This window comes from Borostomias antarcticus (assembly GCF_949987555.1).
Source record: "Borostomias antarcticus genome assembly, chromosome: 7".
NCBI lineage: Eukaryota > Metazoa > Chordata > Actinopteri > Stomiiformes > Stomiidae > Borostomias > Borostomias antarcticus.
This window is the reverse complement of record NC_140240.1, coordinates 251,130-268,629: the sequence shown is the minus strand read 5'-3', so window position 1 is coordinate 268,629 and position 17,500 is coordinate 251,130. Positions and strand designations below refer to the sequence as shown.

Below are 17,500 nucleotides of genomic sequence, written 5' to 3'. Positions count from 1 at the left end.
CGATGTAGACCACACTTCAACTACAGTCTACGATGTTGACCACACTTCAACTACAGTCTACGATGTAGACTACACTTCAACTACAGTATACGATGTAGACTACACTTCAACTACAGTCTACGATGTAGACCACACTTCAACTACAGTCTACGATGTAGACTACACTTCAACTACAGTAGACTGTGGTCCCACAGGATCTGGTGTGATTTGGTCTAAATCTTCGACATCTCAGGGTTCAACTCTTACAGGTCCAGTTGGGATCCCAGCCTTTTTAGTACAGCAAGCATCATATTTCCTATTCTGACAGGGCAAGATCATTTTGATTGTCATCAATGTACAGTAGCTAGACCCTTTACCGCAGTGCTTAGAGAGAACACCAATGGAGATTCTAGTTCTCGCAGATCCACGCATTTTTGTTAGAACATTTCTCATCGTTCCAGACTCCTATTTGGCCTGAGCCATGGGGGATGTATTCCCCACAGTCCTGGCCTCCTCCAGCGCTATTAGGCTGTCCAATCTGCCAGTACCTGCAGTGTAGACAACACAGAGAATCACTGTCTAGACCTGCATGAGCTACTGTCACAACACACAACCACACTCAGATCAATGGTAATCAGCCTTCAGCCTTACGATGTGGTCAGTGGCGTTCCGTCCACCCAGGTCCAGGTGCCCTCTCTCCCCATGTCAGTCAGACCAATCCAGGGCTCTCTTTTACACGAACCTCCAATCAGACTATTGATGAATATCTATTAATGGTGGAAGACGAAAAATAAATTAATCATCAAACATACTGTATCTCTCTCTCTCTCTCTCTCTCTCTCTCTCTCTCTCACACACACACACACACCTGTTCCTCTATGCTGTTTATCACCACCAGGTCTGCTGCTCTGCTCAGACAGTCCTGTCTGCTCTCCTCCCAGGTTTTCCTCTCATTGAAGACGTAGTGGTACCAGCTCTCACCGAACTTCCTCCATCCTTCTTTTAGCACGTCATACCACAAAATGACATTAGTAAAACAGAGTACATATTGTGTAGGGTGCACACACACATGCGCACGCACACACACACACACACATACACACACATACACACACACACACACACACAAACAAACACAATAACAAGCAAGTCAACAACAAATGAACAACTGAAAAAAAATCTGAACTGAAAATCATTCTTGGCGCAGCTCTAGACTACTTTCTGATCTGTGAACTGACCAGAATGTGTTTTTTAGGGGCCAAGCACCAAAGGTGCGAAGCCACTATTGTATTTGTTAGTATTATTCATCCGCCATGGGAGTCTATGGCAGCATCTATAGCCGATTGGTCGCTTTTTACAAAACTTTGCAAGATGGTAGAGGATCATTGGATGAGGCTATGGAGCAAGTCTCACATCGATTGGCCAAAAGGGGGTGCAATAGCAGCCGACTGAAGTTGAGAACTTTGAACAGTCATATCTCATGCCCCGTTTGACCTAGAGTCCTGAAGCTTTGCATACATATGTCTCTCCTCATGATGAAAAAATGTGCCTCAAGGACCCATAACTTCTGGTTATATAGATTTTCTGACATTTTGAATTTTTCTAAAAACGCTTAAAATCCTCCTACAAACTTTGGCCAATCTGCATGAAACCCAGTAAACACAATCTAGGGACGAATACCTAAAATTCCATCTTGGCAAAAGTTGGAAAAGTGGAATTTAACATCCACTATGAGCCAATGAAAATTGCAGAGGGCAGGGCTTTTCACATAAAGGGATATAATTTCTGAAGGGTTGTACAGACCACCACAAAACTTTGTAGGAATGTCCCCAGATATAGCTTGAGGCTAACCCTCCATTATTGGACCGATCAAACCAAATGGGGGCACTAGAGAGCTCATTTTCGGTTTAGGCCTAACCGGCATGCCAATTTTTTTCGAAACTGGGCACAGTGGTACGATGATATGTCTAATGGTCACTTGGAAAAGATGAAGCTGATGGGCCACAGGGTGGCACTATAACAAGCCAAAATGCTTAAAAGGGGCTAAAATGCAAACTTTGAACAGTCATATCTCATGCCCTGTTTGAGCTAGAGACATGACTTTATAGACATATGTGTCTCATCACCTGGAACAAATGTGCCTCATGAACCCATAACTTCTGGTTATGTAGATTGCCGCCATTTGATTTTATTTTTTTGTAAAACGCTTAAAATCTATCTCCTCCTAAGTTTTTTTTCAATCTACATGAAACTTGGTAGATATAATCTAGCAGTGAATATCTTAAATTTCATCTCGGCATAAGTTTGAAAAATTGATTACAAGAACCACTATGAGCCAATGAATATTGCAGAGGGTGTGGCTTTTCACATGAAGGTGTATAGGTTCTGAAGGGTTGCACTGAACACAACACAACTTTGTATCCATGTCACCAAACATAACCTGAGGCAAATCTTCCATTATTGGCCTGATCAAACCAAAGGGAGGCGCTAGAGAGCTCATTTCCTGTTTAGGCCTAAACGCCAAACTGATTTTTCCGAAACCTGGTAGAGTGGTACCAGAGCATATCTTAAGGTAATTGGAAAAATATGAAGCAGATTGGCCACAGGGTAGCGCTATAACAAGCCAAAATGCTTAAAAGTGGCTGAAACACAATCGACTACTGTAGCGCCCCCCGTTGCCAGATGGGGTTCATATTGCTTGTATGGGTAGCTGATGGCATGCTCTACAACATACTAATTGGACACCAATTTGTCAGATTACATTTTGATGTCGATATAAGCATTTTTGTGCAAAAGCACCCCCATTGTGCTTTCATTGTATTTTCATTGCTACAATTATACCAATGTGTGTTGCCTCTTCTTATATTAAAAGAGAGCTAATTTCATTCTGAAATAACCAAGATCACTACAAATGAATGCATATGAACTCCATTTTAGTTTGAGAGTAATCATTCAGATAAATTGGATGCAAATTACCAAATTTTAACTTTTAGACTTTTTAAACATTCCACAAATGTCATTAGTAGGCTACACCTATTTCAAGACATTAAGGGCAAATCCTAGTTAATTGATACAATTGCAAGCCTCCACAACAACTATTATCAGCTACAGCCAACATACCTCCACCCAGGAAAAGGGGTAGTAGCCTATTAGCCTACAGTACACACTTCCATCGATGGAGAGGGTAGTAGCATACATTCTACCCACTTCATCCAGGGAGAGGGTAGTAACCTTAAAGGAGAAGGGTCTTTTTCGACAACCTGGACCTTATTTACGGCATATTATAAGACGTTTGACTCACCGAGATAACTTTGGTGTAATTCGGAGGCCTGTAGAAGAAATTTTAAATCCAGCGCGAGCCAAGTATATCTATGTAATGGCGACGGATGAAGCACCGAGAATGCAGCATCTAAAAAATGTATTTTCTGCCGCGAAACGGTTGTTTTCAATCTATTTTTATGAATCGCTAGTTGTGCTTCCATAGAGCGAGGGCTTGTTGTGGTTTTCACATGCCTCTGTAATATGATCTTTAGAAACATCTTTAGAAACTAAATAAAGCTTCCCCACTTGCTCCTATCTATCTATCTATCTATCTATCTATCTATCCAGTGCACCTCTCCTCGCCTGCCTCTCCCCTCCAACTCTTCCTCTGAGCCACTTAAGGTGACATGCATGCACTACTGAGAGGGAATCTGGCTTCTGATTTCTATAAGCAGCATAAAGTTGAATCTGCGGTCAGGATGTGTGTGTGTGTGTGTGTGTGTGTGTGTGTGTGTGTGTGTGTGTGTGTGTGTGTGTGTGTGTGTGGGCGCATTGTCTAGCCTATAGCTGTGTGTGTGTGTGTGTGTGTGTGTGTGTGTGTGTGTGTGTGTCATCTCAGCTCCCCAATTCGTTCCTACTGTCATACTCCTGTTCCCATCACCTCTCCTTGCTTTATCTCCACTCTCCTCCTCCTCCTCCTGTCCACCTCTCTCTTTCTCTTTACATCTTCATCTTCTCACTGCTTCCCTCCTGCTCCTCTCCACCCCTCCTCCTCCTCTCCTCTCTGATTCAGCGGTCCCCCATGGCTGTACCAGGATGAGCCTAGTTTATCACAATCATTATCATCGTGTTAATTCCTGAGTCTTATCTCACTAAGTAAAGAGAGTGGTTTTGTCTCCGTGCGCCGATATCCCCGGGGCGCAACAAATGTAGCATGTTAGCGCTAGCACGAACCTGCCCCGCTTAGCATCGCAATGAGCTGGTTCTTGGTTAGCCTAGCGTAGCTTGCGTCAGCCCCCCGCACGCCAGCTAACAGGGGCATCAGCGATAAGGCGGCTGGGATGCGAAACATCAAAGCAAGCGTTTCACCCCCCACCCCTCCTGAATGTAGAACTGGGTGCACACAGCGGGCACACACACACACACACACACACACACACACACACACACACACACACACACACACACACACAGCTGGGTGCAAGCAGCGGGTATGAGGGGAGAGGTGGCTCCTCACAACCACACATCATTTACATGTATGTTAATGAGGGCCTTATTAAACTGGAGGAACAGCCGGTGTTGTCGGTGACGGACGGTGTTCTGGCTGCAGGGGAAGACGGGCCCACTCAGGAGGGTGTCAGCGAACTGGGTCAGCCTCCGACGACCACAGACACCCATTGATTTCACACACACACACACACACACACACGCGCACACACACACACACACACGCATTGATTTCCTGCTACTATCCGTGTTAACACTGATATGAGTGATGTGTTTGATGTGGAGTGCTATAGGGGCGTCTCGGCGGTGTTTCTGCCAGCTGCAGATAGCCACCCTGAATGTGCGCTGCTGCAGATAGCCACCCTGAACCCTGAATGTGCGCTGGGTGCCTCTTCTCAAACCTGCGTGAGAACTGGGACATGAAAGATGAGCTGCTCACACGGGCCCTCTGTTGGGATGAATGGGGTTTATATGAACCAGTGTTGCCTTTGACCAGATAACTCATCTCTGTTAGTGTCTGTAACAAAAGCAAAACCACTATACACCAAATTAATCTTGCCAGAAGCTTTTGATTTCATTTGTTCTCTTAATGGCTCTCTAAGTGGCTTGCTAATTTTAATCTAAATACATGTAGTGTATCTGTAATTTGTTTGATAAGCAACCCATTTGGATACATGGAAGAAACTGACAATAAATAATAGGGTAAATCTAAGGTGAGTAATCAGTTTTTTTTAATGATTTACAGGTAAGTCTGGTCACATTAGCAACTGAAAGCATCATAATAAGGAAACATCCATTATGTAGATTATGTATGAAAATGATTTGTACCTCAGGAAAATTGATTTACTCAGGTTAGCTGTAAGTCACTATGAAAACATTTACACAGCCACTTACAGTAGTATATTCATAACATACTGTAACTCACACTGTATTTGATACACTTTTGAATAAATAAAGACGTGTTTACCTGGAGTCTAGAGGGTAATGTTGGGTAGAGAGTAAGGTAAGAATTTCTGTCAGTGCAGTATTTAGTTTTGAATATTGACTTGTCCTTTAAACGACCTTATGGCTCTAACTTTGACAAGACAAAGACTTGAATTCCCATTTCCACCTCTCTCTTTGTCTTTCCAAGGTTTTACTACTATAACCCTGATATAACCTCATCTGCATACTGTACCAGCACGACTCGAGAATCGGAAGAACGGCACGCTAAGGTTTGTGTGTTTACTGTGTGTGTGTATATATATATATGTGTGTGACAGGCTCTGTGTACCTCACGCATAATATATGACATATTAACACAATACCATTAAGTCATGAATGCATAATATAATAGTGTTTGTGTATAATGGGTAATGTAACTGTGGCTGGAAGAGATGCGTTGGACACGCTCTGTCTACTGTAGGTAGAACTCAGAGAGCAGCTGTAAAGCTCCAGTGGGGGTATTTTGTGTACCCAGCCGAGTTGACTACACGTATACTGTATGTGTGCAGGGTTCTGGTGATGCAGTCTCCCTTACTTGGCTTCAATCACTGAGTCTCTGGGAGATGTGGGCTGTTCCATCTGACGGTGAGTCATCAGGTTGTTTATTGTGAGAAAAAAACTGAGCAGAAATGGAATAAAACCGTCTCATGTAAGAAAACAGCCCTTTGAAGCTAGAGGACCTAGCTTTGCATAATTTTGAAGATGAGAGGGGAGACATGATGAACTCCAGCTGAACTGTATGAGGACTTTAAAAGCAAGCAACAGTTTATGTGCTCTTTCTTATCTCTCTGCTTCTCTTTATAGTGACAATCACATTTCGGATGCTTTAGGTACTTATAACTGGGTCAATTAAACCGGCATTGAGGTACTTATAAATGCGAATGTGTTGACATGCCCCTTTTCTTTCTTCTTTGGAGAGAGTTGGAAGATGTGGACTGCCTCAGAAATAGCACAATAGGACACCTCAAACCAGTAAATGTGTTTTGAATAAAGACACAGACCTAGTTGCACCTGGGTAGTGAATTACCAAGCCCATGCTGACGCCAATTAATACAACACCTGCATTCAGACACTTGCACAGTCTGGCTGCTGAACACTCAACACAGCCGAGTGATGTCTGATCCCTGGAGGCTGGCTTTGGGTCCTGCCTGCATAGACGGCTTATTTGATGTGATACATTAACAACATCATGCTCAAGCTCTATTTGGAAGGACCTTCCCAAGGTTGTTCACAAATACTTCACTATAATGTCGGTGAAATTGACATGGAAAGGCATGTTAATGAACCCACATTGTTGCTTCAATGTAATGAAGGCAAACTTTATAATGAAATACTTCTTCTTTTAAAGGTACACCGAGGAGTTTATTTTGGGTTAGGAAACAGTCTCATTTTAATGTGGGTGAATCTACATTACCCACACTTGTTTATGTGTCCATTTTCGACAAATGTCGTTTCTTGTATGTAGTTTATTTTTAGATTATTATTTCGTGGTCGGGTCGTCCAGAACTTCCTTGGAATGAGGAAACGGTTTACTGCAGTAGCCTACGCCGCCGACAAGAGACAGCACGAGCAAATATGACCGTTATATATTGTCAAAAGTAACATTACTAGTAAGACCTGTAATTACCTCATCGGTGGCCATCGTTCCATCTTCAAAACACCCGGCTCAGGTAGCTAAGGTTTACGACAGTGCGCGGGGAGGCTCATGGGAAATGTGGTCTTTTTGGGCGGAAAACACTTCCGCTTCCCGTAACTCCTCGTAGGGCCTTTAATGGAGCTTTGCTGTTCGCTGTAGACTACTGTGTTGAGGGCCTGGAGGCTGGCGATACGCCACCTAGCCTGCTGTCACACCCGCCCCTCGGCATCCTGGCGAGGCAACCAAGGGACATTCTAGAACATTAGGACAAGTTCCTATAATAATGACCCGTTCCCCGGAGAGGTTTTTAACAAGATATAAGATATAAACTCCCAGCAACACTGCAAGAAGTCAACCTGGGGACAGTGTGGAACTCCCATGTTCCAGATGAGGGGGCGGGGCACCCTGTCAGAACAGAGACAGGCTGCGGATGATAATTGGAAGTGGGACTCCTGAGCAACAAAGCACGCCGTCCCAGTAATGAGATTAGCGGTATTCTGTTGGGTCTGGTTTCACCAAGGAAAGGATTATCTCCTAACAGCCCTCCTAAGGTGAAAGAAAGGACAATTACTCATCAGTCCCATTCTGCATTCACTCACATCCACGGCTGCATAGTCAGCCGGCAGAGAAGCACATACCTCGGTGAGGAGGTTAACAGGACTGGGACATGGTGGCATAAAAGCCTCAGTCAGATAAAGGATAGAATTAGTGGTACCCCCAGGTTGATCTCAATGGCCTCTGTTTGACCAGGCAGAATGGAGTGTGACTGCATGTTTGTGGAAGACATTAGTCGTTACTTACTGTAACAGCACAATCTAATGTCTGAGGGACCTAAGGGAAATGGATCCATGAGGATTATTCAAGGGCATAAAATGTACGTTTTGCAAAGCAGTTGAGCTGTTGAGTCAAAAAAACAATTTATTCACCCTCAGATCAGCACTGGCAGCACTGAACACTGTAGAGAAAAAATGCTGTTCAAGTCACACACACAGACAAACATTCCTTTATTGTGTTTACATGGACAGTTTGCACATATATGATTTCACATGAGCAGCATGGAAGATCCCTCGATTTCAGCGAAAGCCTTGTCTTTTGGAATTGAACAACCTGAAATGTCATTTCAGAGACTTGAGCCAATCTAGTCGTTGATTCCACCCAGTGACTGTACTGTATGAATACATAGTATAATAACTCATAAAACATATAGCTTAACTTTATAAAATGTATCTCCTATTCAAGTCCAGTGTCTATAGAAACATCCACAAGAAAAAGATTTGGAAAAGGTAATGAAATATCACCATGGTAACACATTGAGGGTATTATTGGGGGTTCTCTAATAAAAAGAGATGTCCACCATCTACAGGATATGAAATGCTACTGAAGTGCACTAGAAGAAGAAACGACTCTTTCTCTTGATTGCACAGGGGACAAGAGCTCTTGATTATGCTTATGTTTTCGGGGAATTTAGAGTTTTTACTAATAAAATCTACTTTCAAGTCTTTTCATCTCCCTTCCTGTGACCACAGGGCCACAACAGTGACTAATCACAATACTTTATAAGTAACACTTTATTTTACAGTCTATTTACTTCATGTCACACATGTCACACCTGGATTTACCTTAGGAATTTAGGAATTCATTTCCTAAATTAATTTAGGAATTATATATGATGTTTTTTCTTACATCAAATGGTTGTTTTTCCAATGCAAAAATGGGAATGTAAGCTTATTATCTGAGTACATTATTACCCGGGGATATTTAAAGATAGTAGGAAAATAGCAGATTGTAAGAATAAAGTGTAACCGCACCATACATATTTTTAAACAGGAGTAGTTGTGCGCTACACAGCTTTAAGCCGGAGGAGACGGCCGTGAATCCCTCCCAGACTCATTCAGCAAGGATACAGTGGAGTATGTAGGTGTTCGCTGTTTTCAACAGCCTCGGTAAAAATGGACCGCTCTTCCATTTCCTCCCTCAGATACCAGGAGAGGACCTGGCATCTGACTGAGCTGGTCATGTTTCTCCCTCAGATACCAGGAGAGGACCTGGCATCTGACTGAGCTGGTCATGTTCTTCCCTCAGATACCAGGAGATCTGACTGAGCTGGTCATGTCCCTCCATGATTGGTTTGAGTCCAGGGCCTCATATCAATGTTCTTTCACCTCCATGCCGGTCTACAGGTACGTAGTGGTCTGCCTCTTCAGGCCTCCTGGAGAACGTGTGCTCTCCCATCTCTAATGGACTCTATTCAGGCTACCCCATATATAACATCATATACCTCTGATAAAGTCATATTCATAAAATCTCTCTTTGTATACAACACAATTAAAATCATTGTGGAGATTAAGGCAGTCCATCCATTTACAAAGAAGACATACAGTAGAACTCATAAAACAAGTTACAAGCAGAACAAAAGCTGGAATGATTGCAGGGTCTTAACTATGTCCTTGATCTGTACATGAAACCTTTCATATTTTGTCTTCTTGATTCTGATTCTGAATCTGAATCTTGATTCTGAAAAAGCCTTGAAAAGTGTCGATCCAAAGATGTCCTCCAAAGTTCTCTTAGTTACAGATCTTTTCCCATAACGTTCCCCTAGGCCTCAGAAGCCTGGGGCTGGATTTTATACTAGGCCCTCGAAGCCTAAGGCTTGAGCTATACGTGTACTGAGGGCACGCTCCTGTTGAGCACCTGCGCCCTCATGAGCTGCACACTGGTCATGATCTTCTTCTGGTGGCCCATCAGAGTTACACCCATCCTCTGGATGTCCCTGAGGGAAAACACACAGAACAACACGCCTGGGTCATACCTGATCCTGATCATCAGCTTCTTCATCATCATCATCATCATCATCATCATCATCATTACCATCACCATCATCACCACCACCACCATCACCATCACCATCACCATCATCATCACCATCATCATCATCATCATCATCATCATCATCATCACCATCACCACCATCATCATCATCATCATCACCACCACCATCACCATCATCATCATCATCATCACCACCATTACCACCATCATCATCATCATCACCACCACCATCACCACCATCACCATCATCACCATCATCATCATCATCATCATCATCATCATCATCACCACCACCACCACCACCACCATCACCACCACCAGCACCATCATCACCATCATCATCATCATCATCATCATCACCATCATCATCACCATCATCATCATCATCATCATCACCACCACCACCATCACCACCATCATCATCACCAGCACCACTCACCCTTGGTTGATGGTTATGACGTGTCCCAGGGTATGACAGCCTCCCGCAGCAAAGTGGTCCTTGTAGCGTCCCATCTTGATGGTGTCCAGCCACTCATCCACAGAGTTACAGCCACTGAAGTCTGGGATGGCTCTCTCCATCAGAGGACTGTTTAACCTGGGGGGAGAGGGAGAGAGAGAGAGAGAGAGAGAGAGAGAGAGAGAGAGAGAGAGAGAGAGAGAGGGAGAGAGAGAGCATGAAGAGTTAGAGACAGCGGAAAGTCAACCGAGTGAGAGAAGGGAAAAAAGAGGGAGGGAGAGAGAGAGAGAGAGTGCGAAGAGTTAGAGAGACATCGGAAAGTCAAAAGAGTGAGAGAAGGGAAAAAAGAGGGAAAGAGGGAAGAAAAAGAGAGAGAGATGAGGAAAAAAGGGGGATTGGGGGAAATAAAAGAGGGTCTGGAACGCCTGAGGCCCAGCAGACGAGGCAGGAAATCAATAGCAGTTAAAATGATAGAGAGGGGGTGGCGGCTGGTTTGGGTAGATTAATACAGGGAGAAATCCTTAACAACCCCCTAACACGCCTCCTCCTCCTCCTCCTCCTCCTGTTCTGCCCTCCCCATCTCTCCCCATCCCCGTGACGCGCTCTGCTAACTCTGTGGGACCAGCGATCTGAACGGAGCAATTTAGGCGGGGCCGGCCCCCCCCGGCCCCCCGGCCCCCCGGCCCCCGGCCCCCCCAGCCCGTCTCCCCTCCGTCTGCACCCTGATACGGGCTGGATCAATGTCAATAAGAGAGCCAGGCTTTTACTGAGAGCCAGAGAGCGTCCATCATGAGATGAGCTTATTGGAAAGCGAAGGCGGCCGTTCTCCGGCTCTCCGAAGGCGCCCCCCCCCCCGCGCCCCCCCCCCCCCCCCGCCCCAGACTGACTGCTTCGTGGATGAAAACTTTGGGCTGTAACTTCATCCCCATTCTGCTGTCTGACAGCCCAGAGAGGAGAGGGGATTTGTTACCGCCTGGTTTCTAAACAGCCCCCTTCCTGGTACCTGGAAAAACAGAACGGCCTAAGAAAGAGTCATGTCACAGAAAGAGTCATGTCACAGAAAGAGTCATGTCACAGAAAGAGTCATGTCACAGAAAGAGTCATGTCACAGAAAGAGTCATGTCACAGAAAGAGTCATGTCACAGAAAGAGTCATGTCACAGAAAGAGTCATGTCACAGAAAGAGTCATGTCACAGAAAGAGTCATGTCACAGTCCTCCTGTTGTCTAGTTGACTTATGATTGACTGTATATAGACGGCAAGCAATTTCATTGTTTTTTTTGTCACCCCATCCTTATGTTGTAGAAAATGAGGTATTTAGGACATTTCTGTACATTTCTTAAAGTTCTTAAATGTTTCCCGACTGTCCACCCACCTGCACAGCGCCCCCATGGTCTTGAGGTTCTCCGGGTTCCGGATCAGCTTGTCCAGAACGGTGACGATCTGGCAGAACCTTGGTCTCTCGTTGCGGTCCTTCTGCCAACAGTCCAACATGAGGGTGTGTAGCGCACCGGGACAACCCATGGGAGCAGGCAGCCTGTAGCCCTCCTCCACCGACTTGATCACCTACGGAAAACACACACACACACACACACACACACACACACACACACACACACACACAGAAATACCTTTGATATGATAATCAACAAATACCAGAGCAGATATCTCTCTGGGTTCTCTGTGAGAAAGCTTCTCTGTGATCATCGGACTCACATCTCTGTTGGTGAGGTTCCAGTACGGCCTCTCTCCATATGACATCACCTCCCACATGACCACGCCGTAGCTCCACACGTCACTCGACGAGGAGAACTTCCTGTAGGCGATGGCCTCTGGCGCCGTCCAGCGAATCGGGATCTTACCACCCTAGGCAATCAGACACGGAAAAATGCACAGATGAAAGACAATTAACTAGATAGGCAATTAACTAGATAGGCTTTATCATAGTGTGTGTGTGTGTGTGTGTGTGTGTGTGTGTGTGTGTGTGTGTATGTGTGAACTCACGGTGGTGGTGTAGGCCGCGTCCGGGTCGTCCTCCAGGACTCTGGACAGGCCAAAATCGGACACCTTACACACCAGATTGCTGTTGACCAGGATGTTGCGCGCCGCCAGGTCTCTGTGGATGTAACCGAGGTCGGCCAGGTAGGTCATCCCAGACGCGATGCCGCGCAGCACACCCACCAACTGGATGACGGTGAACTGGCCGTCGTGTCTCTGAGGAGGAGAGGAAGAGGGTGAGACGAGAGGGAGAGGGTGAGACGAGAGGGAGAGGGGTGAGACGAGAGGAAGAGGGTGAGACGAGAGGGAGAGGGTGAGACGGGAGGGAGAGGGTGAGACGGGAGGGAGAGGGTGAGACGAGAGGGAGAGGGTGAGACGAGAGGGAGAGGGTGAGACGAGAGGGAGAGGGTGAGACGAGAGGGAGAGGGTGATACGAGAGGAAGAGGGTGAGACGGGAGGGAGAGGGTGAGACGAGAGGAAGAGGGTGAGACGAGAGGGAGAGGGTGAGACGAGAGGAAGAGGGTGAGACGAGAGGGAGAGGGTGAGACGAGAGGAAGAGGGTGAGACGGGAGGGAGAGGGTGAGACGAGAAGGAGAGGGTGAGACGAGAGGGAGAGGGTGAGACGAGAGGGAGAGGGTGAGACGAGAGGGAGAGGGTGAGACGGGAGGGAGAGGGTGAGACGAGAGGAAGAGGGTGAGACGGGAGGGAGAGGGTGAGACGAGAGGGAGAGGGTGAGACGAGAGGGAGAGGGTGAGACGAGAGGAAGAGGGTGAGACGGGAGGGAGAGGGTGAGACGAGAGGGAGAGGGTGAGACGAGAGGGAGAGGGTGAGACGAGAGGGAGAGGGTGAGACGAGAAGGAGAGGGTGAGACGAGAGGGAGAGGGTGAGACGGGAGGGAGAGGGTGAGACGAGAGGGAGAGGGTGAGACGGGAGGGATAGGGTGAGACGGGAGGGAGAGGGTGAGACGAGAAGGAGAGGGTGAGACGAGAGGGAGAGGGTGAGACGAGAAGGAGAGGGTGAGACGAGAGGAAGAGGGTGAGACGAGAGAGAGAGGGTGAGACGAGAGGGAGAGGGTGAGACGAGAGGGAGAGGGTGAGACGAGAAGGAGAGGGTGAGACGAGAGGAAGAGGGTGAGACGAGAGAGAGAGGGTGAGACGAGAGGGAGAGGGTGAGACGAGAGGGAGAGGGGTGCAGTAAATACAACAGCAGTACAGCAAATGTAAAAGAAAGAAATATTGAGCATTTAGTACACACCCTGAGGAAAGAGTCCAAGGAGCCATTCTCCATGTACTCTGTAATTATCATGACTGGCTTACCTGTTGAGAGAGAGAGAGGGGTTAGGGTTATAGATAGATAGATAGATAGATAGATAGATAGATAGATAGATAGATAGATAGATAGATAGATAGATAGATAGATAGATAGATGGATAGATGGATAGATGGATAGATAGATAGATAGATAGATAGATAGATAGATAGATAGATAGATAGATAGATAGATAGATAGATAGATAGATGAGTGGATAGAAAGATAGATGAGTGGATAGATAGATAGATAGATAGATAGATAGATATATAGATAGATAGATAGATAGATAGATAGATAGATAGATAGATAGATAGATAGATAGATAGATGATAGATAGATGATAGATAGATAGATAGATAGATAGATAGATAGATAGATAGATAGATAGATAGATAGATAGATATCAGGGACTACTGTATATAGATCCATATGTACAGTAACTGTGCAGTATAGAATATCATAGAATACGATATATATGTGAGATATAAATATGATATATAATAGATATATATATGATATATATACAGTGAATATAAAAATAACTATACAAGTAAATAAGTCTAGGAGTATACATATATACAGTACATATGTACACATCCAATGTCAGTAACTAAATCAGTTCATTGCTGCTGTCAGGTGAAAACCTCTCATCTCCAAAATGGCACCTTTTCCGGATATTGAATATTATGCTCTTGAGAATAAAATATAGATGATGAACTTTTTAAATTTAATTAATCCCAACGTCATGAAATGTTCAGAGGTGGCAAAAGGTAGTCAGAGATGGTAAAAGGTATGAAATGTTCAGAGGTGGTAAAAGGTAGTCCCACCTTTATTTTTAAAAAGACACAAAGGTTTTCACCCGACTGAATTGTCATGCATACCTCTTTTTTTCCATTGGCTGAATTGAACTAAATGGAACTGAGGTGATCTGATTGGCTGTATTGAACTAAATGGAACTGAGGTGATCTGATTGGCTGTATTGAACTAAATGGAACTGAGGTGATCTGATTGGCTGTATTGAACTAAATGGAACTGAGGTGATCTGATTGGCTGAATTGAACTAAATGGAACTGAGGTGATCTGATTGGCTGTATTGAACTAAATGGAACTGAGGTGATCTGATTGGCTGTATTGAACTAAATGGAACTGAGGTGATCTGATTGGCTGTATTGAACTAAATGGAACTGAGGTGATCTGATTGGCTGAATTGAACTAAATGGAACTGAGGTGATCTGAGACACGGTGAACAGCATCTTACTGCGTGTGACCACTCCCTCAAGGCGTATGACGTTGGGGTGATCAAACTGGGCCATGATGGAGGCCTCGGCCAGGAAGTCCCGCCTCTGTTTGTCGCTGTATCCTGCCTTGAGGGTCTTCAGAGCCACGGGGATATCCCTCTTCCCCGGGAGACGCATCCGCCCGTAACACACCTCGCCAAACTCGCCTACACACACACGCGCACGGACACACATGTACACACACACGCGCACGGACACACATGTACACACACGGGAATGTCTGTTGTATTCCGATGTGAAATCAACTCAGTCGGCTCATTTCAACTGCTTGATAGACCTCACTTTCCCTCCTCCTCTGATCTTTAAAAATGTCACAATTTCATTTTTTTTCCTTGTAAGTCTACATACTTATTTTCCTTTCCTTTTTGCTTCTTTTTCTGAAAAGCTTTCTAAGTGTGAAGGTTATCCACAGTGTGTAGAGAGAGGGCTGTCAGTGTGTAGCTGTGTTTGACTGTTCCAGAGGGGGGGGGGGTTCATATCACTTCCTGTCCGTCTGTCTGGGAGTATGACTGACAGCCAATAGCATGCTCTGTTTCCATGCTGCCACCCTCACCACTACACACCACTACACACTTCAGCCCTGCCCATGATTTGAGTTTCTCACTCAGTGATTTTCTGTCTATGTATGTGTGCGTGTGTGTGCGCGTGTGTGTGCGCGTGTGTGTGTGCGCGTGTGTGTGTGTGCGCGTGTGTGTGTGCGCGCGTGTGTGTGCGCTTGGCGCGTGCTTCTACTGTACCTGAGCCAATGATTTTCTCTATTTTAATCCGGGAGGCTTCGATCTCTCTTGCGAACTCATGGACGGCCTGGGCGGGGTCCTCGTACGTGTGCGGGTCGATGTAGAAGCGAGCGTCGGGGAAGGACACTAAAATAAACAACATTAACATCTGGTCACATCTCTCTGGATGAGAACAGTGTCCCATCTGAGCCCCCTGGCAACAGTGGAGAAAGTGGAGAAAAGACAGAATGAAAGGAGAGAGAGAGAGAGAAAGAGAGAGAGAGATAGAGAATACAGTGCAAAGAGAAGGCTTGTGTCTCTCCCCCAGGCCTGAACCACGGGAGGGTGGTCTTCTCTGCAGTCAAAGTGAGAGACGTGTCGACGACAGACGTGATGAATCTGAATCAGAAGTAATAACATAACAAACACACCGTGGCCATTTTGGTAATGCATCTTCTCCTCGTCCGAGTCCTGGAAGGCCTTGCTGTATCCACAGTGTCTGATGGAAAACCAAGGCAAAAACTTATGTTATAATGATACATTTAAAAAAAAAAGTTAATTAAAATTGCCGACAATTATAATATAATTGCAGCTATTATATCAAGTCCTTTTTGCTTTGTGATTTTTTTACCGTGCATTACAGCATTGAGGACTCTTCAGTCTCTGGTTTTAATGAGCTCTAGTCACTTTTAATCATCCAGGGATATTCGGATATTTAAGTCCTCAGAATTTAGAGTCACACGAGGATGTGCTTCTTTCTATTCTGGTCTCTCAGACATGAAATGAACTCCAGTTGAAATGATTGTGCACTGAAGTTTCGAATTAATTAATTGCAGTATAATTAATGAATGCTGTGGAATTCAACTATAGATAATAAAGATAGTCCCTATGGTCCGCTCTATGATTGACATGTCAGAGGGCTTTGAGACTGAGGGACCAAACACTGTGGTTGATAGAGCCGTAACAATAGAAGAACCGTTTGGTTCCATACAGAACCCTTTCATCTCTAGAACGTTCTGGATGTGCGTGTTCACAGTAGACTTCACGGTGACTCTTTTACACGCAACCCTGTGGGAAAAGGCAAATGGCGGCTGCCTTTTAAAAAAGCGCAGCTGCCAGCGTCTTTTTGAGTCGAATTTAGTTCAACTTTTCCGAAAAGTGCTGCATGTGTGATATGAAGCGCCTCTCTGGCAGCTGATCAATCACGATGAGGAAGAGACGGGGTTGCCTAGCTGCAGCGTTGTTAAGGTTACAGATTACTCTTGCTGAAAGCACCGAAAATGCACATAAGGCAGCAGCACCTTTTTCTAAAAAAAGAAGCCAAGTGTGAATACGGCCTAAAGGGTTCTTTCTGACCTGAAATAAAGGGTTCTAAATTATATAGAACCTTGCTGACCTGAAAAAGGTGGAACCTTTTAAAATGTCGTTATAAATGATTGTAATTAGTACCCTCTGTAGCGTTGGATACTAGGTTTGTACCTCCGCAACAGCGCAGGGCGTGAAGGAATGTTTTTGGTGGCGTGCGCGTGTGCATGCATGCGTTTGTTTGTCTGTTAGCAGGATTATGCAAAAACTACTGGAACCACTTTTCAGGAAAGTCATGGCCGGGTGAAGCACGGTCCATCCAGGACCTTCTGGAGCCGATCCAAATCACAGGGCGGGTCCACGGACCGTCAAACAAGGCCAGGATTATGCAAAAACTACAGGACCAATTTTCATGAAACTCAGTGGAGGGGTGTAGCATGGGTCAACTTACAACCCGTTAAATTCTGGAGTGGATCCAAATCACGGGTCAGGTCCACAGA

The 17,500-nt window shown here is 45.3% G+C and overlaps 1 protein-coding gene across 1 annotated transcript in view; it reads right to left on the bottom strand.

The window, feature by feature from the left end:
* Nucleotides 1-9,742: 9,742 nt before the first annotated feature.
* The window catches only part of LOC311311241 (ephrin type-A receptor 5-like), a gene marked incomplete at both ends in the record, with an annotated part of 33,801 nt that continues 26,043 nt past the window's right edge, over nucleotides 9,743-17,500 (bottom strand). Inside the window, 9 exons of the mRNA XM_084440922.1 lie at nucleotides 9,743-9,857; nucleotides 10,356-10,511; nucleotides 11,748-11,938; nucleotides 12,089-12,238; nucleotides 12,377-12,586; nucleotides 13,625-13,686; nucleotides 14,940-15,125; nucleotides 15,717-15,842; nucleotides 16,127-16,194. Of these exons, the coding sequence (XP_084297048.1) occupies nucleotides 9,743-9,857; nucleotides 10,356-10,511; nucleotides 11,748-11,938; nucleotides 12,089-12,238; nucleotides 12,377-12,586; nucleotides 13,625-13,686; nucleotides 14,940-15,125; nucleotides 15,717-15,842; nucleotides 16,127-16,194 (1,264 nt within the window). The remainder of the gene's footprint in view (nucleotides 9,858-10,355; nucleotides 10,512-11,747; nucleotides 11,939-12,088; nucleotides 12,239-12,376; nucleotides 12,587-13,624; nucleotides 13,687-14,939; nucleotides 15,126-15,716; nucleotides 15,843-16,126; nucleotides 16,195-17,500) is intronic.